The sequence below is a fragment of the Struthio camelus genome, chromosome 1 (assembly GCF_040807025.1).
Source record: "Struthio camelus isolate bStrCam1 chromosome 1, bStrCam1.hap1, whole genome shotgun sequence".
Classification (NCBI taxonomy): Eukaryota; Metazoa; Chordata; class Aves; order Struthioniformes; family Struthionidae; genus Struthio; species Struthio camelus.
The window spans coordinates 52,409,600-52,431,656 of record NC_090942.1 but is presented as its reverse complement, the minus strand read 5'-3'; the positions used below and the strand labels follow the sequence as shown (position 1 = coordinate 52,431,656).

The following is a 22,057-nucleotide window of genomic DNA, read 5'->3' as shown; positions in this document are numbered from 1 at the left end:
GGGAAGACAAGGGACGGAGGAGTGGGAGAGGCTGCCTGGGAGGCCCAGGGGCTGAAAAAATCAGCCGAAGATCAATTAAATGAGCAAGACACAGGAAGCGTTAGCTGGCATTGTGCACTACAGGTAGTCCCAGAGTGATCAGACGTTTACATGAAAAGGATTAAGATGCAGAGCCAGAGCAGGGAAATTAATTTCACTGAGCATATGAAAAAACGACTGATTCCTTTCGCAGCCAAAGCAGCTGCAAAAGATTCAGCTCCTTTGCTTATGCCCCACCACAGCAGGCGCACACCTCCATTTCCATTTCTCTCACAGGAACGTGTGTGCTTTTGCACATCACATCTCTAACAGATGCCTTTTTTCCTTTGCAACTGGTCTGGAAAACGCCGTGTATATTTTTTGTACATCCATTTGCTGCCTTTGTATCTGAATGCTGGCGAACAGCACGTTTTTCGGAGCAGCGTGACGTTGGGCATTGTTAGGGTCTCATTCACGTTAGCATTCGCTTCCTTTATTTCTGCAGGTTGCAGCCAGGAAACTGGAAAATGGGCCACAGGAAACCTGGCCTCCTACATCTGTCCCAGTTTGTAACAGCAGCTCTGGTTTTATTTTTCTAAGTGTCTCAGGTTCATTTTAACCCTTGAGGTGACTCCTGCATTAACACACGAAATAATATGGCTATTTTATCATTAGTTATGTTATTCAGATAATTTTTTTAACCACTCTTTCTCATTCCTGGAAATGGAGATGTTGCTAAATTACACTCACTTCCAAAGGACAAAAATATTTATAAAATAAACAGTGATGTGAGTTTGAAAAAAAGTTTTTCGAAATTACCAAAAAAATTCCATTTTGTAATGACAAATATCAAGGACAAAATAATATATTTAGGGAAAAATATGGAATAATGCAGTCTCTAGCTGCTTTAGCTATGTATTTTTTAACATAGTTCTAAAGTGAATGTTTGTATGGGAAGTCTAACAGCTTACAGATGCCCCATGCCAAGTTTTCTATTTTACATTTTCGTTTCTAACAAAATTGGAATATATTTATTTTGTGCTTAATTCCAGAAGCAAATGTGAGCTGATCGAGACTTTTCTGGAATAACTAACAAAATCAGCAATATTTAACTTTTTCCACTGAAAACTGGCCTGTATAACAAGGAGTTTATCACGAGAGGTTAAAGACAACTGCCAAAAAGCATCCAAATGTTTGCTAAGGAACGTTTAAAAGAGCAAGGCAAAAGTCTGAGTCAGTCCTCACATTTTATTTCTCAACAGAGATGCTTCAAGGATGATAAATAGGATGTGGTTGGTGAAAAGTTAGTGATTCTGCCAGAGAGGAGGAAAAACAAATATCAGTTTGTTTACTTAGAAACTCTGTCAAATATTCTTCAAAGGAGACCGTCCTGCTAATTTAATTGGCCTTGAAAAACTAAGCTTGCGATAAGTGTGTAAATATACCTATTTTAACTTGATGCAGAACTTTCTCTGTTAAATGTTAATAAATCAAACTAATGGTGCAACCCACACTCACAGCACGTTAGGGAACTCGCTGCGTGTGTATGATACAGAACGCTAGTAATTTTTCCATATCCAGCAACTGGGACATTTCCTGCCAGAGCATCCTCAGAGTTTCTCTATTGTGTTGAAACTGCAAAAACTTTCTAAATCAGGACTTCCTCCTATTATATTTTAGAGGCGTCTTTCTGGGAAATGCAGATTCAAGTAAAAAAAAAAAAAAATAGGAATTCCTGCAGCACCACCCAGTGGAAACATTAGAGAAAGTTGAAGACTGCCCAGCACAGAAGTTCCGATTCGCCTTCAGGACTACGGTAATATCGCCACACAAACCCAAAAGGGTTTAAGGATGCTTCAAGAAAACACAGGGGGTTTCTGCTGACCGTTGTACTTGACAGAGTCAAACGAGGCAGGCCTGCTCTGCCACTCCTGCTCAATAGTCTTCTCTTAAATTTATATTACTATTAAAAGATTATTTACAATGAAGTGCAATAATCTACAGGGCCGCTTTCTCAAGCAACAACACCCACAGTTCTGGCCTCTGCACGTTTACAAAAATAAACAGGCTCCTGCAATAACAGCACCACCTAAGAGACAGCAGCAAGACTGAGCAAAATACTACATACGACATTAAGCTACCTGGCAGCAAAGAAAGCATTCATACACATGTCCTGTAGTGGTGCCGGCAGGCATATCTGATAACACAGTGTTTTCAACTTTTTTTTTTTTTTTAATAAATCCAAGAAAGGCTGAGGCAGACGGCCAGAGGAAGAGAGTTCTACAACCCACACATTAACACAACAAAGGAGCTACGGCCTGCCAAGGAGAGGTGTGATGACACAGCTCTAAAACATGAGTATTTTCAGCTTTCCCTGTAAGGACGCAGTTCAAGAAACAGTTTTAATCAGAACAGAGTGAAAGCTCTTAGCAGGAAGGAATATGGCTAGTTGCCTCCTTCCAAAGGCTTGAAAAACAACCTGCTCAACTATTTCTAAAGCTGGTCATAAACAGAACTACAAAAAGCTCTAATGGCTCCAACCATTCACCTTGGGGAAGACGTAAAATGAACGCAGACTCCTCGCATTGCTGTCTGTCTGCTCATGTGGTGCACATCTGGGGCATGCTGGCAGTACGCTGCGCTGCAGTCTGAGCGACTTCTGGTTTCAAAGCCAGCTCTATATGTTTATTTTCCCCATATGAGTTTCTCTTACATTTCTGCCAGCATCAGTAGGAGACAGCTCATGATTATTTGACTGTCTTATACAAAATCTCTGAGAGTCCCCCTTTTGTAAATGCAGAGAAAATATGCATGCAAACAGAAACCAGATAAAGACACAAGAGGGCAGAGGATACTGTCTTCAGGAACAGGGGCTACTCTAAGAAGTTCATTTCTCATGTATCAAGTGACGATTACTCCCAAATGTGAATACTTTTTCCTTATCTGTACTCCTTTCTTACATTGAAGTATTAAAGTTTCCAGTTTTGTAACTTATGTTAATGGCTCTAGCACTGTAAATAGTGTAATAATACAATCAGCTGTATCAAATATTGCTTTTCATACATTTCATATTTAGATTTTTAAACTAAACTTCCCCTCTTGACTGAGTTTTCCTAGACTAGAAAATTATGTAAGCAAGCAGACCTTGATAGTACTGTGGATAGAGAGGGACACAGTCAAAATGAAAGGAAATGCAATTCCGGTAGCTCTGTTTTGGCAAGCGGAGGTGGCTGGCAATTTCTGTGCAACCTGAAGCACAGCAAGATGATAGCAGCTTACACTGGCAGCCAGAGCTGCCTTTCCTCTGCACACTGAATTTTCAGAATTTACTGGATTAGCAAGACGAGTCATTAAACTATTAAATAACATAAGCAGCTTACCTGTATGTTCTCACGTCGCAAGGGGATTCAGTCATAGCATTATGCTGAAAAAGGTGCAACACAATTCAGTAGATGGTAATCTACATACAGACAGAGCCTTTTTACCTGGACCATTCCCCCCCCCGGAAGTTAGCACTACTGTAACAACTCTTGGAGCAGGAGCCAGGTTTTAAGTTCCCTCGTCATAAATAACGAGCAGTTAGTCATAGCTCTAGTCAAGGTGCATCCTTTTCACTTTACATGCTGTATTAATCCTGTGTGTAATGACAGTAGAGACCTAAATTAAGAATCTTACATGCCAAATCTCAAGACTTTGGGACCTTCCTCCTTTCTCAATATTCTGTTATGGAAGGTTACTACCTGTTAAACTAGACTGAAACCTAATTAAAAGAATACACTGATGTTTTATCTTCTAACACTTTTCACTTGTCTAGTATACCAATAAGGACTCGACGGTCACACCTACACCTTTCCCCTAACATCATTCATTAAATGCTGAAACACCCAACAGAATGTATTCTAAAATACAGGCGGTTTCTGCCAACACAACATCTGGTTGTTACTCTCCTGTACTGTGTCCTGTGTACTTAAATCAATTCCCATGGTTGCAGCAAACTATGAAGAAGAGACAAACAGGGAGACACTATTTCAAAGATTAATGCAAGCTTCACTGTACAAGTGTGCCAGGACTGCCTAGGTTTACAAACGCCATTAATTCAACAACTGGTTTGCTGAGGATACGTAACAGCCATTATTTTCATTTGTACACCAAATCCTGGATGAGATTCCATGTTTAAATAAAATTTAAAGACTATATCTCCTCTCCTCACCTTGGAGCAGATTGCAGAGTCAGTTTTATTGAACCCTGTTTCCGGGGAAGGCTAGGAATCAACCCAGCCTTGATACAGCTCTATGCTGGAAGTCATGTGCGTCAGAGAGCTTCAGCACTGAAGGACTGGTGGCATGAAGCAGGGCTGCAGTCACACTTTCTATACCAGCGCTGGAGCCTGCTAAGCTAACCACGGACGCCGGGACGTGCTCTGAGTCTCCTCTGAGTCACCAGGCTTCAGAGAGGCCCTAGAGCTAGAGTCTAAACCCACACTGCCATCTCAGCTGTGTTAGCGTAACCTAGAAGAACTCCTCTGATGGCGGTCAACTTTCTCCAGATTACACTAACATGACTGAAATAGGAATCTGTTCTAAGTTTCTAAGTGCTTTTTAAAGATCATTTTGTCTAATGAATTACTGTAAATTGCTGGGCAGAGATAATAGTGGTACTTGAGTCTACAAAGTTCTGGTTTGTGTTGCAATGTGACTTCATATAACAGAGGCCACTCAACATGACCACAGTGCAAACATTTAAAAACAATAACACTCATTAGGATTCTTCCCAAAAAGCTTAAACTGAAATACATCTGATCAATTTTCTTCAAATCAAAAAAAGATATACAGAGATACAGTAAAGAGGTGCTGTCACCACATTAGAGGCAAATGGATGTTTAACAGAAATCTGTTTTGTAGATGAACTGCCAGCTGTTTTGCAAAACGAGGACGGGAAACTTACAGGAAGGCATTAGATTGAAAACATTTAGATTCTTTAGAGGGATTATATAATTCAAGTCTATTCTTTTTTTGTGTAACCATGAAAGTGTTTACATAAACTTATTTTTGAACGTTCATCAACATTTCCAAAGGAAGATCCGTCTTGTAAAATCTCATTGACAGGATTTAATACTTACGTTAAACCCTAGAAAGCCTTTATTGGTTTTAAATGATCGGTAAGAATCAGAAAGATTACAACCAAATGATTTAATATATAATTTAACAACACCTAAAACTAAAAGATTATGTGTAAGAATTTGATACTGAATGATGTGAGATCTCCTCTGCTACTACCTGAACTATCTTCCAGTTAAGATCCACAAGATAAAAAAATGAATACAATATTTTACAATTGAAGAAACTAAGACACTGTTGTTTGCATCAGAGTAAAAATGTATTCATGTATACCAATCTACGCTTACAAGGATTATTCAACTGGTCTGTAAAGCTGTACTCAGAATCTCCAAATATGGTGTAATACATTGACAGGCTGAGACCCTGACATGATTCAAATGACTCTGTGAAATGGGTTTGGGGAAAGCCCGTGGACTGGGCAGTATGGTTCACACACTCAGTACACCCTGACACTGCCAAGTTTTAGAGCAAAGCTAAGAAAGACCAGGGGGACACTTGCACGGAGCAGGAAAACGGCACAGAGCTAGCAGGAGCTACTCCAATGCCTTGGTTACATTCAGGGTCTAATCTAGCAAAGCCTTTAAGCGTTTGCAACATGCAATTAGTCTCAGTACATTAACAGGAGTGCCAACACACTCAAAAATAAATACACGCTTAAGTGCTTTACAGGATCAAAACAAAGAAAGTTTGTGGCTTCCTACAGAAATTCTCCTTCTCTACAGTGTCTCCTGAATGCCTTGAGGAGTATCTAACAACTCAGATCTTTTTTTTTTTTTTACATCATTTTTTGATATTTATCTTCAAATTTATAGGTGTCATCATATAAGTCAGTGATTGTCAACAGGCCACCCGGGCATACAGGGGTCAATAGATTCCTTCTAAAGGACAGGTAAAAGGTAAGAAAGGACCACAGGAGTAGTACAGTCGGCTCAGCTGCAATATAGACATCTACACAACCGCTCAGAAAAGATTACAGATCCACAAATCTGAAACAGACAAAAACCACTGCTATAGATAGTCACAACAATGCTACTAGAGCAAGCAAGCCAAAATCAGACGTGGTATTGGCAACTATAACTCCGTAGCAGTAAAAAAAAAATACATAGTTCAGCAGAGTTGTATCTGCTTATGGCATGGCTAAATATGGCCTCTGGTGTTCTTAACTATAACATAACTTTAAAATAATTACTGAAATATTCAGTACACTGTGAGATATAGATCATATCAATTACACTGATTAAACAGACCAACAATAACAGGCTACTTTTTGGTACTGCAAAAATCATGTTATTCACATAAAATTAAAAATGTAGAATGTCTACACAGTTATTAATTGGTGTTGAATTAGCTGGCATTTACCGTCTTAGTGATGTTTTCATATCAGTTCTCACGGCAGGTATTTTGTTTAGATTTTGCTACCAGAAAAGCAGCAAAAGTCTCTTTGAAAAAGCTTTTGAGTTAAAATCCATTCTTCAAAACAAACCCTTAAAAACCTGAACTCTGGTATAATTGTTAGTAGCTATTAAAACCTCAATCACATCCACTTAAATAAAGTTATAAGGACAAAGATGCACTTTATTTTTGTGAAGTGCACACTTGAAGTATACCATGTGCTTCATCCGCTCTGATCCCATCCATGCAGCACTGTGTTTTGCAATGCGGTGAGCTGGACTTCCGGTACCTACACCTTGACATTCTCTTGCAAATCATGACTAATTCTTAAATCATACATAAATCAGCAAAACACTTCAACATGAGAACAGACATATTCAGTCTTTCAAGAGCTCTCAACAGCCTCCAGGATATCAGTTGATTCATTTAACAAGCCACAGACTGAGTGAATATCTGTCTAATGATTCAAGACTGCAAGATTCCCTATTGTGGAAAATACTATGGAGAAAGCCACAGAATACTACATGACAAACCCATCCTAGGATATACAGTACAAGATGATTTTCAAAGGCCCGTTAAGTGACAGCCTGTTGCATGAACCATTGGGTGTCGTTGCCAAAGATATACACCAACTCAAACCCTATAGCACTCCTTGAAACGAGCACGGGCTAATGATGTCCTGTAATCAGTGCCCTGGTTCCACGATGGACTCAAAAAGCAACATTCAGACATGCTACAGACTGGAGCCATCAGCACCAGAAGAAAACCACAGACTGACAGGTAGTCTGAATTGCACAAAGGGGTCCAACCAACCAACTTCTCTGTGGGAAGTACTGGAATTTATTTTTCTGTCTTAGGCAATTCAGTACTATGACACACAACCACTCAGCATACAGAGGTAACTACAGGGACATATAAATTTTATACAATGTCACCAAGAAGATATATCAGCTAAAATACATTTTTATGCATCACAAATAACTGTATGCTGGATCTCCCTGCCCTAGCCGAATCTCCTCTAACTTTTGTAGCCAAACGTCTTTTTACTTCAATGCCTATTACTTTTCTTTGATTTTCTGAAGCAACATGCTGTCATGTAATTGCATTCCCAAACCTAAGATTCATATTTTTTCTATACAGCTGATGGCCCTCAGTGTCCCTAAGTATCATATATACCTATCTTGCTGCGTGTAAACATATGACCCCCAGAACCAACAACAGACTCCATGCAACTTGGTGAACTTGCAAAATAATAGTCATTCTGTGATAACATGTCTTTAATAAATTTTTAAACTGAGTTAGATTTCAGCTTCAGGTATAGTAAGTCCCTTGATCAGTAATGCCTTCATATAACAATACCTCTATCTTAACACACCCCACACTTGGCCTCCATCCCAAGAACAGCATTACAGAGGGAAGGTACAGTTTACATAGCGCACAGCAAAGGGGAATACTTCAGTCTTCGGAGCAGCATACTTCATTTGTTTTCATGACTTAAGTTTAATGAAATGTCATTAAGTAACAGGAGCAAAGAAGCACTGTGAATCAGTAAGCAGGGAGAACTGCTAAGGAGTAAAACGAAACTGTTTTTTGTTTCTACATATGAAAGCATCCATGCCTGCATGCGCTGTTTGGTAAACACATCAAGTTTACACAGTTACCAGGAAGGCTGCAGCTGAGTTTCTCCCTCCGATATTGCGCTATTTGTTTCATCTGTTGCATCTAGGTGGAGTTGGTGATATTGAACAGCGTAAAAGCATGTATTTTTACTTTTTAGGCACAACTCATGGAGTTGATTCAGAAAATCGAGATATACGCAATTGATAGTATCTCATCCCTTAGCAAACAGTATACATTTTTCTCATAAACTTTGTATTTCATAAATCAAAACAGGTAAAGAATAAATCATTTTTATAGTGAAACACCTTTAAGACATTTTCATTATTTACGTGAAAAACCACCACCTACAATTTGATGTATTTTTTCTCTTCCAAACAGAATTGCTGTACTTGTAACACATTTAGGGATTGTTTTTCATTCACTCTTTCAAATACACAGAACATATAATTGATGTACCACTGTTACATCTATTTTTCTATGAGGACACAAAGGTATTGCTATTTATGCTCAATGAATACTACATATGAAATCCATATAGTGTAGATATACTATATGAATAGGTACATATGAATGAGCATGCTTCGTCCACACTGATTCAGCAGACGTCACGCTGAAATTTCAGCAATATTTAATGTAATAAGTGGACAATATAATGTGCATATTTCAAACAGAGACCATGAGCTATGTAAAGTCTCTTCAGGAAGAGTTTTGGTGTCATAAGTCCGTCACAGTAGCTGTTCCATAACATTGAATTTCTGAGGTTATAATCAAAAGATTGTTGAACTTTATGCCCACTCGCCCCCAAATCTGGAATTTTACAAAAGGAGCAAAACTCCCTAGTCAGAAAATACCTCTCACTACCTGATGACTGCCTGCATTTGACTGAAACAGAGATCAGGCATTTTCTGTTCTATACATTATTTTTAAAACTCTTCTCTGCTCAAATACAAAATCAAGAGGCAATAGTGCTTAGTGCCACTAACCCACTAATAAAACTCTGCAAACTGATCTTAATGAAAAAGCTTTCCATGCAGACATAGAAACATAGACATTGGACATAGAAAGTAGAGGAAACTCTCAAGATCCTCAAAGGTAGACACGTGGTATACTGTAATTAGTTCTTCATCCAATTCTTACTTTTTTGCACAACAGTTGCTAGCTTAAGGGTATCACATGATAAATTTAAGTATGTAGCTAAGTTATATTTTCTTTATTTAGTTTTGTTCACATTTTTTGGACTTTTCTTTAAGTCTCAAACCACTTGCAAGCAAGACTCCGTTTTCTTTGTTTGCTCCAGTCTTTTTTTTTTTTTTTTGCAGAAGTTGTTAACTTCTAATTTAAATTAAAGATCACTGGAGCATAGCAAAATCTTTTTAATTCTGAATAGAGACTTTTTTCCTGACTGCTGTGAAAATAATCACTAAATATTTACAGAAACCACTAATTTGAAAGTGATATGTACAAAATAAATAACCCTCAAAAATTAAATATGTAAAGTACCGATACAGCAAGAATACCTGGGTTAATATACAGTTCAAATGTGTCCATCCGCTCAATATCTTGGCACTAGAGCATCATTTTATCATGCAATTACATATAATTATTGCAGATGCAAAGACCATGTTTATCTTAATCCAACCTTCTGAATACCCCATTTTCATGCTCCATCCTATGACAGTATTTATGCTTAAATTACGCTCAATCTGAACTACACAAAAAGCCTGAATGAACAATATATGAGATGAACCAAGACTTTCTGCTTGAAATTAAATGAAACATTGACTTTTGCAGTTGGAGTCCTGGTGCCTGAAAAGATGCTGCGATGTAAAAACTTGTCTTAGCACTACACCCCAAAGTAAATAAAGATGTAACTTGTCTCCCTTTCAACTGCAACGTTAGAAAGGCTGACAGGGCTTCACAAAACCCTCCTGTGTTAGGGAACGGAAACTCCTAATGAGATTAGTTGGTGTGTGTGCAGACATTACTTAGCCATGACTAAATGGGCTCTCTTCCTGCAGCCAGTGGAAAATTCAGGGAACTTTTTCCCCCTGCAGCATCAGAGTCCCTCTAACCTTCAGCAAAGCCAGATCCAAAAACAACTCTCCACTTTCTCTCCCTTTCTCTCTCTCGCTCTCTTTTTTTTTTTTTTCTACAAACATTTTTTATGCTTTTTTGGTTGATTGTGGAAACTATATGCATCGGCCAGAGGGTCTCAGGGCAGGGGGTAGCTAAGAAAAGTGGGGAGGGGGGAGGGCAGGGTCGAGGGCTGAAGACTACAAAGGAAACTGTAAAAAGAGCAAATATATAAACCTGAGAAGGAGAAAACCACAGAGTTTCTTTGTGAGCTGCAGTGACTCATTTTCAAGATGTTGTCTGCTGCCAGTTTCAAACCGGAAGCGCATGGCAATTAGTCTTGCTGTTTCCAGACAAGCCAGAAACTCTCCCGACACTTTTTTTTTTTAAAGCCCCTTTTGCAGTTTCTGCAGGAGCCTTCCTCCCCCCCCACCCCCGCCGCCGCCGCCGCCGCCGCTCGCCCTCGCCGGGCTTCGCGCACCCCCGCCGGCGCCGCGGCCCCTCTCGGCGGTGACAGACCCCCGACCCCCCCTCACCCCACCCCGGCCCCAAACACCGTTAGTAGGATGCCGCTCGCAAGAAAGAGGCCCCATGTGGCCCCGGCAGCCGCGGCACCGGCCCGGGGGTTGGGGGGGGGGGGGCAGGACCGCGACACGACGCGGCGCAGCGCGGGGTGCCCGGCTCCCCCCGCCTCGCGGCGCCCTGTCAGGTAGCGCCCCCCTGCCCAGCCCAGCCTCGGCCCCGGCCCAACGCCCCCCGCACACGCTCCTGTCCCTCACAGCTGGCAGGCGGGCCACGCTGCGCCCTTCTTCCCCCTCCCCTCCCTCAGGGCGCCCCTTGGCCGCGCCGGGGCAGGCAGTGCCCCCTGAGGCGGCGCGCGCCCCCCCTCCCCGCCAACGGCCCCGCGCCCCCAACGGCCGCGCCCCAACGGCCGCTCCCCCGCCCCCCGCCAACGGCCGCCGCCTGCCCCTCGCTGCCCGCCGCGCGCCCCCAGCGCCCTGCGGGGCTCCGAGCCCGCCGCGCCGCCACCCGGCGCTCCTCGCCCAGAGGCAGGACCGGCCGCCGGGTCGCCCTGGCCGCCCGGCAGCCCCCGGCCCCGGCGGCGGGACGCCGGGCTCCCCCAGCCCCTCGGCCCGCCCCCCTGGCCCCCCGAAACTTTGCAGCCCCGACAAGCCCCGCCGCAGCAAGCACTTGCACCTACCCAGAGCCTGAGGGACTTTTCCAGTCTCTCCTTGTAGCTTACAGGGAGCTGGGTAAAATCCCCTGGTTTTCCATGCTGACAGTCTTCTGCAAACGCTCTGTTGCTCTTGTAATGAGATCCTGATTTTTCCCCTTTTTCTTTTTTTTTTTTTTCTTGGTTGCAGTGTGTGTGCGTGTGTATGTGTGTGCGTGTGTGTGTGTGAGAGAGCGAGCGAGCGAGCGAGCGAGAGCAGGAAGTTAGAGCAGTCAGACAGAGAGCCGGCTCACTTCCTTTCCTGCATTATTCCCCAGGCGGTTTGCAGTCTGTGTAAACAGGCTTTTCCTCCCCTCTCCCCTCTCTCTGGCCACCGATGTGCAGCATGGCTGTAACATAAGACACACACATAGTAAAATGGTAACGGTAACTCCACACGCGGCCGCGGCGGCTCCCCCGACCGCCACCTCTTCCTGCGCTACACCCCCGGGGAGGAGCTCCCGGCCCGCCTGGCCCAGCCGCGGCCCTCGCCCTCGCCAGAAGGGCAACAACCAGCCGCCTTGCCCGCAGGCGACAGTCCGGAGATGCACATGGCGAGCCCGGCTAAGCGGCGTTGGTCAGCGACCGCTGGCCTTGCCGAAGCGCCGCAGGGGCGCGAAGGACGGGCGCTGGGAGCGGTGGGCAGCCCTCGCCCCACCCCGGACCCCGCCGGCCTCCACCTCCGCTCGCTCCACGTCCGGCTGGCAGGACGCGCGGGCCGCTTTCCCCGACTGGACCCCCATCCGTATCCAAATACAGAGGCGCTACAAAATCCTCCAAAAAAGCACCAAAAAAGAAAGAAAGAAAGAAAGAAAAAATGGAGGGAAAGGATGTATTAAAAGTCAGGGGGCACTCAAATAGTAACGTCTAAGTTGGATGTTCCGGTTTCAGTTCTGAACCTCAGTTTCCAGACCTCACGTCTAACCTCTGTGTTTGGATTTGTATTTACTAAAGGCACGCGTTCGCAGCATACGGTGCTTGCATCTTCTACACCTTTTCCTGTAGCTCTGTAGCGTCTTTGCAAATTCTTAGAGCAAGTGACGTGCCTTCTGTCTGCCCGGTGTGAAGTACATCAGTGACGTTCAATAAGTAATAAATACTTCAAAATCAATACTGAGCTGTTATTTCTTTTAACAATCACTAGATTTATCATTCAAATGCAGTAATTACAGTTCAAAATGTTCTTGACATGAAATGAGACAGAAGCAATGCTTATTTTTCATCACTATTTTGGGCTGTTGCTTCCAATGTCATCGGGAGCAAAAATGCGTTTTGCTGAAATTAAGAAGTATTGTCACAGGTTGCCGCTAAGCATTAGTCAGCAGCAGCTTCACAACTTGCAATGAGCAAATTGGGAGTCTCTTGTGGATGTCAGTTAGGTTTCCTCATTCTGGTCTTCTAATATGCCATAGGGTAGCAAGTATAACATGTTACTGCCACATCAAATTAGGAAACTTTGTTATTTCCCTTAAATAACTCCCATTTAGAGGCCATTGTGAATTTTAGAATAAGGATGTGGGGTCTACTAAACCTCCTTTTGTGCTTCTCAAATAAAGAGGCGTTAAAATGTATAACTTTAAAGAGCATATTTTCTAGATTAAAATGTGGAGTGGATGAAATCCTTGTGTCACATGTTAATTTAAACCATTAGGATGTAGGAGTCAATCTTCATTTGAGAAGTACAACTGAAGACCTAGTTTTGCAAAAGAAGGGCAGCTGGAGAAGTTCTTACAGTACCCATGATACAATGCTGGATCGAAAGCTGAGGGTGCCAGCGTTCATCTTCTGCGTTTCCGTTTCACTGATTTTGTGATCAAGAAGGGGAACAGAGACATTTCAAACTTGCCTTGGCCAGTTATTGGTGTGGAGATCAGAGAGGACGAACTCTGAAAACCTGATTTTCCAAACCAATTCAGTGACTTCTTTTCTCTTATAAAAGTAAGTAATGCTCTATCCTTAAAAAAATGTTTAAAATGAGAACATATTTCTTTTATTTAGTATGCTGTAAGTTGATTGACAACACTAGAAAATTTTTGATGGCACTTGTCCCGCTAAATAGTGCACCGGAAGACTACATAAAGGTGCCATGGTGAAGGTTCAACAGCCCCTGAGAGAGGGCTCTTCATATTAGCCCAGGGATGCTGGAGAAGAAAGTGTGGAACTTGTTTGGTTGAATAAAGCCACCTGGGTATGCTGGAAAGACGATGTTTTCAAGAAATTCTGGTAGTGGAAGAAAATTTGAGCTTTTGGCCAGGGCCACTGATCCTAACGATATAGACGTCATTGGGAAATTATCTATGTGCTTCATAAAAATATTGTGCTTTATGGAATGGTTGTTACAACACTTTAATCCTTGATGTCTGCCTTGCTAAATTAATCTAGAGTTATGTTATCCTGAAGGATTATCTAATGTAAAAAGACAATATGGTAAATGAGGGAAATTGCAGGTTTCTATTGTGCATTCTGTTGTGTTTTTCTTCCACAATAGCAATTCCATTAAAAAAATTGTTAGTGTAGTTATAAAAGTGCTAGTTACGGTTTTAGTACAGTCACTAGTCAACTTCTACGGCTCTATTTGTGCCTGTTCCTCAGGAGATACTACTATTACAACCGCTAATTATAAAGCCTTAGTCCTGTCCTCAAACTGTGAAGATTTGGGGGTTTAGCTCTGGAAACTGCTGTTCGTTGCTCAGCGTTGGTCGAGACAACAGCTGTGACAGCCGTAAAGAGTGTCGAGTAACTAGAGCCAGCTCCCCTACAACTGGTAAGGCACATTGCTGCCGAAAAGCCCTGATCGGGCAGGTCAGGCAAACCCAGAACAAACATTTGCACCCAAGATGTCTCTGGGTGCTGTTTAATACAAGGATAGTACACTTCGTAAAAGAGCCCATATTTATAAACCTGTTCTTCTGGCGAAAAAATTGCCCCAAAGCATTCCTGAGTTTAGTGACTATAATTCTGCCTCATTTTTATTAGATTAGTTCAATTAAGAAACCAGGCTTTGTCTGTCTTTTATGATTGTTTCTACTGTATTTTTAAACTGTTCATAAATCTCCTGTGCTTCTATAATTAACCAGTCTAAAACAAAGCTAGATTTGCTGTGCTCCCAATTTCTCTTTAAGCTCTTCAGGCTGTGTTCATGTCTTCATGTGTTCACGTCTGTGTTGGTCTAGGATTTAGCATAATTTCACTCTGAGTCTTGACTGCCTCCCTAATTAAATTATTAAATTAAATAAAATAATTGTAATGTCACTTGCCAGTACACATTTTTCCTTAAATGTACATAGATGCCTATAATCATGCGTAATTATCAAGAACAAAGGTGAAAGCAAGTTGGAAATAATTGTCATTTCATTTACTATTTTAATCGCAAGTACATTTAATAAAGCCATATATTTTGTATCACCCTCCCTAAACGTTTTGTGTTTCTCTGTAAATTACAAGCCCTGTAGTAAAGAGGCTTCAAATTTGTATCTGCTTTAATGGCAACTAGCACGATCGATTCTGTGTTAGAATCAGTATTAACCATTCTCCTCTCTGTTAGAGAATTTCTAGCAATTCTAACTTGAATCACCAACTGCCAGGTTACAGGGGGATTTCCAAGACGTTTTGAAGTGTAGGTATACTGAATTATCTGGGCTGGAAGGACAGCCTCGTTCAGCCAGGATTTTGGGTTGCCCTTCACAACGTGCAATTGAAATGCCTTGCAAATGTTGCCTTAATATTGATGCATGTTCCTCTAGCAGGTTTGGCTTTTCTCTTTCACACTTTCCTCTAGCTGGACAAACATGGGCTGCAGAGCCAACAACTTCATTATTGCAAAAGGTCCCGGGGGATCTCTACTGCTCACAAAGTGGTCAGGTCCTTGGTTTTATCTCATCTCACAGGCAGCTTCACTGGCAAGAAAACTACTGTCTAGAATACTGTACAGTGCTACCTCCCGGGTGTAACACTGACTCTAGACCCATGGAAACTCAAAAGATTGGACTGTATATTGCTCCCCTTCAAGCATTATTTCTTCCTGGACTTTTTGTTGAGCTATCCTGAGTGAAATTCTGAGCTTTAGAAATGGCTTTGGATGGCAGACATTGGCAGAACGGCATGTCTGCTGCTGGCAAGTCTTATTCAAAGTTGGATCTGATTAGTGAGAAAAACAATTAAATGTCATAGTTAAAAGAAGGTTAAAAAAGTTGTGCTGCTTTTTCTGGAACAAAGAAATTCTGCGAGTTTCAACCCCAAAAGTTTCCAGTTGGGGCAAAGAAAAGGGCCAAATACTTTCTCATACCATGGAACAAGTAAACTCTGCAGGTGGTCGGACATCAACAAAGACAGGAGCCTCTTCCTTGCTCCCGGGGTCATGTGTTTGCCGGAATAGCATGTTCCTGTGCCTCGTGGCAGAGGCTGGGAGAAGAGATTGAGAATTACTGCCAGGTCGCAATTAGAAACCTGCCCTCGGCCTTTGGGGGATGGTCTTGTGGAGACCCCAGGTTTTCTCTTTCTCCTTAGCCATCCTCAGAAGGCTGTGATGGAAGGAGATGGTGCTGGATCAGGAAGCTCTATTTGGGGAAATTACTGCCATTACACTCCTCTTCCTCTGGCACATTTTTACTTTCCTGTATGTTTTGCTTTCCCCGTATGTCATTGTGGCAGAAAGCACATGACCCAACACGTTTAGATTAAAACCATCATTTACATGTATTATTTCATTAGGTTTCCCTTCTGAGTGAAAAATTTATCAGGAATTACCTTCTGTGTGCAGTGTAGTCGCCTATGATTTTTTGTCATTTCAGGAACACTGTGTTGCCGTGTATTGAAGGTGCCTAGAGCATGTAAGCGGGGCAATCCATGAAAACGGGGAAAGACGATTCCAAGAATCTTTGCAGAAGCGTGTGGTCTAATCTAGCTGCAAAGATTAAGTACTTCAGAGACCAGTATGCTTCTCTTGAATCTTTCAATCTGTTCTTCTGCAGTTTCTTTTCAGTCTGCTTTTCTGCAGTTTCTTTTCTAGGCTAATTAATTAAAAGTTCCAGCTAGAACTTTAGCTGTATTTCATCTGTCTTTTTTTTTCTGTCTCCCATCTGTCTATTTTATTCTAACCTAATCTCTTAAGTATAACTTAGCTAAGGTATTTCTATCACCAAGTATCACCATGCCATCTGAATATAATTAATCTACTTGTACTATTCTCAAATGCTTTTGGGCAAATGGAGGACAACTCACTGCCACTTCTGTTAAGCTCACACTAATTCTAGGATTTTTAGATGATGAATGAAATTGTGCACATTTCATCTTCAACATGAGACCTTACAGCTTTTATGTTTTACAGTGTGACATACAATTTGGAAGCCATTTCTCCTGAACAATTTTCATTTAGGTGCATATAACAATGCTTTCTCTTTTAATTACTGTTTACTTGATTATAATGTTTCAGTGATTGCATTACTGTGTTTGTATTTATAAAGTTACTTATCCATGTTCTTGGTGATGTATACTTTCCGATAAAATAGTCAATATTTTCTTAAATCCCATCAACTGAATATAAAAAACTTCTCCCTCTTCTTATATTCAAGAGCCATAAATGCAAACCCCAAGTAAAAGACACTTTGGAAAAACTTACAAATTTTCAAAAAAAAATTTTTTAAAGTCAAACCTAGCCCTTAATCAGTCATTGGTACACATCATAAAGTACATGCATTATGTGTTTCTTACGGGAAGTGACTGCTATTAGCACAATTGTAGCTGCCTTTTGCTTGCTAGAAAATCCTTTTTCTAAGTCACATTTTACAAAACAGTTAAAAAATGAAGGTGTCTTCATACTTTTACATTACATGTGCACGTGCACTCATTTCTTCTCGACGTGCAGTAAAGGAAAGAGACTTCAGAAAGCAATTCAGAACATGCAAGTTAAGACCCTGCCATGAATGATCAGGAGGAGCCTGCTTCTCCATGCTGACTATACTGGGAGCCTGGGAAGCCAACAAGCTCAGTAGCCCAAATCAGATGCCTAGAGTTAGAGGACACAGACGTCCTTAGATTCACATTCTGCCTGTGATGTAACAAAAAAGTGGCATTCCTCTTCAGCTATCTATGAGGGAATTTTATTTAGAGACTTTTTGCTATACATTTGAAATAAAAGTAAGAAAAAGCTTTCAGTGTAGACGTACGTCTGAATCATTTAAAAGCAGCAGCATGTTGATCCTTCTGAAAACTCAGGTAATGTAGGCTTGCGATGCAAACTTGATCTTTTTCCTCTAAAAACCAGTTAATATGTCTTTCATGCACTATTTTGGTACATAATATTTTAGGACAGCTATCCTGCTTGTACCTTAAATACACATACATTGAAAATCCGATACCTATTTTTGCTTCTACTCTTTTATCACATACTAGTGATAGTCCGTAAGATGATAGCTGATACACAGCCAAAACTACAGTTATATGAATATTATCTTGTCTTCTGCTGTGTAGTGTTGACTGGGTGCTATCAAAAGATGCCACATTTACATGGACAGCTTTTTTGATGCAAACTGTATGCTCTTTTCTACCCAGACTCAGCAAAATACTATCAATACAAGCCTAAGACCGTCCATATTCAGCAAGTCCTTAAGAGTTAATTATGCACTTACATGCTGTGCTTAAACACAAAATTAATTTGATTAACCATGGATTTCTGGGAATGGCTGAAGGGGCTGCAGCCAACCGTTAGCACCAGCCGACTCCAGGTGAGAGGACAGGGGATCCGCTATGCCACAGCATAACCCTCTCATCCACATTTCAGCTGCATGCAAGCCTGGATTTAAGCACATCCTTAAAGCTTTACTGAAGCAAAGTCTTTTGCAGAAGACAGCAAGTTGAAGTTACAGCAAGTTTCTTTTGACTTCAATGGGCTTTCAATTAGACATTTATTGTGGAAATGCTCTGCAGGAGGATTTTGTTTTAATGTCAAGTTTTTTCAGTATCCTACATATACTGTAGTATAAACTTGGAGCATAATTGCATGTTTTCAGTCTAACGCTAACTCGTTCTGTTAAAAGGAGAGTGCTATACTGAAGAGGTTATTGCTTACATTACTCCACGTGATATAGCTTGCATAATTTCTGTTAAAAATTGCTTTGAGATGTAATATGGGAGAGAAAATTCCAAAATGCATGTGTGTACACAAAGAAATATATAGTCAACTATACTTTAATGTAGGTGTCTTTAAACATTTAAAGAGAAAAAGGAAATGTTATAAACTGTTGGTAAATTTTTTGGATGCTGTTTATGTTTGAACTTTTCTCCGTTTTCCTGTAGAAACTTCCGTATCCTCTTCCTGTGTCCCCGCAAAGTTTTGTACAATGCAGAACAAGAAATGCTACAGGGATTGTACTCCACCTTTCTCCTTCCTGCTGGGATATCCTTTCTGTAGAGAAATGTAAAGTATAAAGTATGTAATATTCAAGTAAAAATGTGATATTGTTCTTTATCTATCTCAGTCATTTTCTGTTATCTACAATATATGAAGCTGAGCATACATTGGTTGGAGAAGTACACCACTATTTTTACATTTTTATGACATATGAGTTTCTCAGCCAAAGGTAGCTAAAATCTTTTACAAAGTTTCTTGTTTTCCAGAGTCTTATCAAGGGTTCATGTCTAAGCCAAACAAGACAAGGGTGGGTTGGGTTTTTCTCTTCATTGTTTCGACTGAATTAACAGGAAGGGGGGAGTGCTTTACCTGTCTGACACTAGAGCAATATTCATTAGCTCCCACTTTTCACCAGTCTGTCAGTCCAGACTCTGTCTGCATCCTTGTGGGAATTGTACAGGATAAATTTCTCGACTCCCAGTAATAAATAAGGAAATTAGTAAGGGCCTTTGATCTGAGTTCCAGTGCCTTAGTTCATTCTAAAAAGCCAATGCTCACTATAAAAAAGGGCAAGGACTTTAAAAGCTTAGTTAATGTTAATGGAACATACTCCTGAGAAGTCAGCGTAGACTTTTGCCATTGTACTGTTCCTCTGTCTGTCAGAAGCCTGTTTTATAGTTATACACACATACAAATGCAGACATATATACATATACATGTTTCTCATTTAGATAGTTTTGCAGTTCTTCCCCTGCGATGGCAATAAGGGATGATGGTGGTCAAGGCTGAAGAGAATTCTTCTGCAGTCTGGTAGACAGGGAAAACCAGAAAACAAACTGATTATTCATTTCACGTGAAGTTCAGGTATGGAAAACAATGAGAGCTCCACAGGGCGGTCAAACTGAAATAATGTAAAAGAGAGAGACTTTTAAAAGTATGCAAAGTTTTCAGACAATTTATTGAAATACATAGCAAATATGAAGTAGATGCTTTAAAAATTATCTTTAAAATAATACAGAACAAAACCCATCCCTCTGCATGGGTGAGGTTTTCTGAGTCAAAAGTTTCTTATATTTATCAGTCATCTATTTCCCCCCCCTCACCTTTTTTGATAATGTATGTATTTTATCAGTTTGTTTATCTTTCTTTCTGTGTTAAATAGAACAGGCAAATAGAATAAGGGGAAATGTTTTGACTTGTAGGAAATGAATAATATGAAGAAGAAAATAAGCATGTAGCCAATAGAATTCAGTATTTAAAATATGTGCCTTTACTGATTACCAAACTGATTAAGAAGTACATATCCATTTAGCATTTATTTACATTTTATTATACCTATTTATATGTCAGATGAAAGTGCTTGCTTGATCTTTAGTCTTATAGAAAATTATTTCTTTAGTTCCAGACTCATACACAGAATACTGATTCAGTACAAAGCTAGTATGTGGCGAGGGATGGTCCCTAAAAAAAGGACCATATTTAAAACTGATACAGTGACGCTGTAAATAGTTTAGGGTATATTTTTCTAAGCAAATCACAAGATCACAGTTAGCATTGGGGACTAGCTTTCTGAGTCTAACACATTTATGATTGTGTTAGAAAGGTCTGTCTTTCTGGTTAGTGGATTTGAGTGAATTTTGCCCATTCCTGTTTTGCTCAGGCTCCCTCACATCTGAAATGAGGGAATTGTACTGAAATTGCTGGTGGTGTTCTGAATTTTCCTTAAGCTATTTATGAACAGTGTCAGACCCTCATTGAAGTTACAGAAGTAAATGCTGGCTTCCCAATCCTAACTGAAGAGGCAGAAACGCCTTTAGCCAATTTTCCCAAAGAAATGAGGCTTTTGTGGTCATGCAGCATGGGTATGTCAAGTGCACAAGAGTGTATGTATGTCTGTGTAAGTGTAGATGTGCACACTTTGATGTGTTTACATGGATATGTCTGCTAGGTCTCCCTAATACCAGGTAAGCCTGCTTTCCAGTTTCAGCCAAACTGACAGAAATAGTCTCATGTCCCAGGAAAATTCCATGAAAATTAGCTCTTGGAAAAAAAAAAAAACCTGTTAATGCTACACCAGGAAGTATAACTGAACTCAATAAGTCACAGACACCAGGGAGTCTACATGGCGTAGAGATGTTATAAATCCTTTAACCATGGAATTAGAGTCAACTGGAGTTTGCACTTAGCAGGCAACAGAAAACACAGCGAGAAAAGGTAAAGCCATGTGAAGGTAGACTTCATTAGCTCTTCTCTTCTGGAACGGCATGGTTTTTGCACAGCTCCGTGGGTATATATCTTGTTCTCTTCTTGTTCAATATGCACAAGAGGCTACCGAGAAAAGCTGTGGACTTTCAGGGGGGCCAGCATTATGCCAGTTAAACACAGATTATATAACAATCTTTGACCTGCACCTCCTCCTATATATCTTTCTTCTTTGGTCTTTCCGGTTCACCAGATAATCTTGGTTTGCTTATCCAAGCCTGCTGAACCACATTTCAGAGGATACAGATAACTCTGGTCTGTGCTCTGGATGAACCTCAAAAGCAGTGCACACCGTTCAATACCTTCTGCCAGAGCTTGCAGGGGTTTTCGCTCCTTGGAGACATCTGGGTAAAATTATACATGTGAGAGTGAGCTTAACAAGAGCAGCATTCATTAAAAACAAGGGGAAAACGGAATGAAAACAAAAGAAATGGGTATTTTACCCCAACTTATCAGAGTTACGCTTCTGATCAACTATATTAGATATGACGTTTTCAGCTGAGTTTTATAGCAGTTGAGTGAAGAGTTTGCTGTAGTTTCTAGACAGTTGTCTTGGTGCATGGCCAGCCTCGCAGCCTTTAGGCCAGTGGCTTTCCAGACTAGTTCCCCAAGTTACCTACTTTCACAAGAGTATAGCCTCACTACTTCCTCCAGGACAACTGGAAATCTTTGTGTTCCCAAACTAGCATTAGCAGAAGTGGTGCTATGAGATACATGGACCGTTGGTTTCACCTGGTGGTTGTGCTAGCATGTGACATATCACTAAGTTATTGTTTGGCAGTGTCACGGGGGAACCAGTGCTCTAAGGAAGTGAACAGCAGATACTCTGTTGAAAGGAAAATAAAGTCTCTTTACCAAAGAAAAATAACAGCCTCTTGAAAGTTTAACGACTGCCTCGGAGTCTGCATTCTCATGTTGTTCATTTGTTTAAATTTGATAACAAACACCTCCAAACAATTATTTCTTTTTCCTCAAAATAAAAGCTGTCTAATAGTTTGATTAAATTTAAAGAAA

At 40.9% G+C, this 22,057-nt stretch overlaps 1 protein-coding gene and 1 long non-coding RNA gene across 5 annotated transcripts in view; one reads left to right on the top strand and one right to left on the bottom strand.

Annotated features, from left to right (window-relative positions):
- The window catches only part of ELK3 (ETS transcription factor ELK3), a 40,175-nt gene extending 28,285 nt beyond the window's left edge, over nt 1-11,890 (bottom strand). Inside the window, exons 1-2 of one of the 4 annotated variants that reach the window (XM_068938255.1) lie at nt 11,422-11,882; nt 3,399-3,442 (exon numbers count right to left, since the gene is read on the bottom strand). In XM_068938255.1, coding sequence (XP_068794356.1) covers nt 3,399-3,433 — 35 coding nt within the window. In that variant the 5' untranslated portion in view covers nt 3,434-3,442; nt 11,422-11,882. Of the gene's footprint in view, nt 1-3,398; nt 3,443-11,421 lie in introns of all 4 variants that reach the window. The other 3 variants (XM_068938274.1, XM_068938263.1, XM_068938283.1) reach the window with 3 other exon arrangements.
- Nucleotides 11,891-13,256: 1,366 nt separating this feature from the next.
- On the top strand, nt 13,257-18,819 carry LOC138065779 (uncharacterized). Its single transcript, XR_011138852.1, has 3 exons — nt 13,257-13,371; nt 17,983-18,155; nt 18,727-18,819. It is a non-coding gene; the product is annotated as an uncharacterized lncRNA (long non-coding RNA).
- The last annotated feature ends 3,238 nt before the right edge of the window (nt 18,820-22,057 follow it).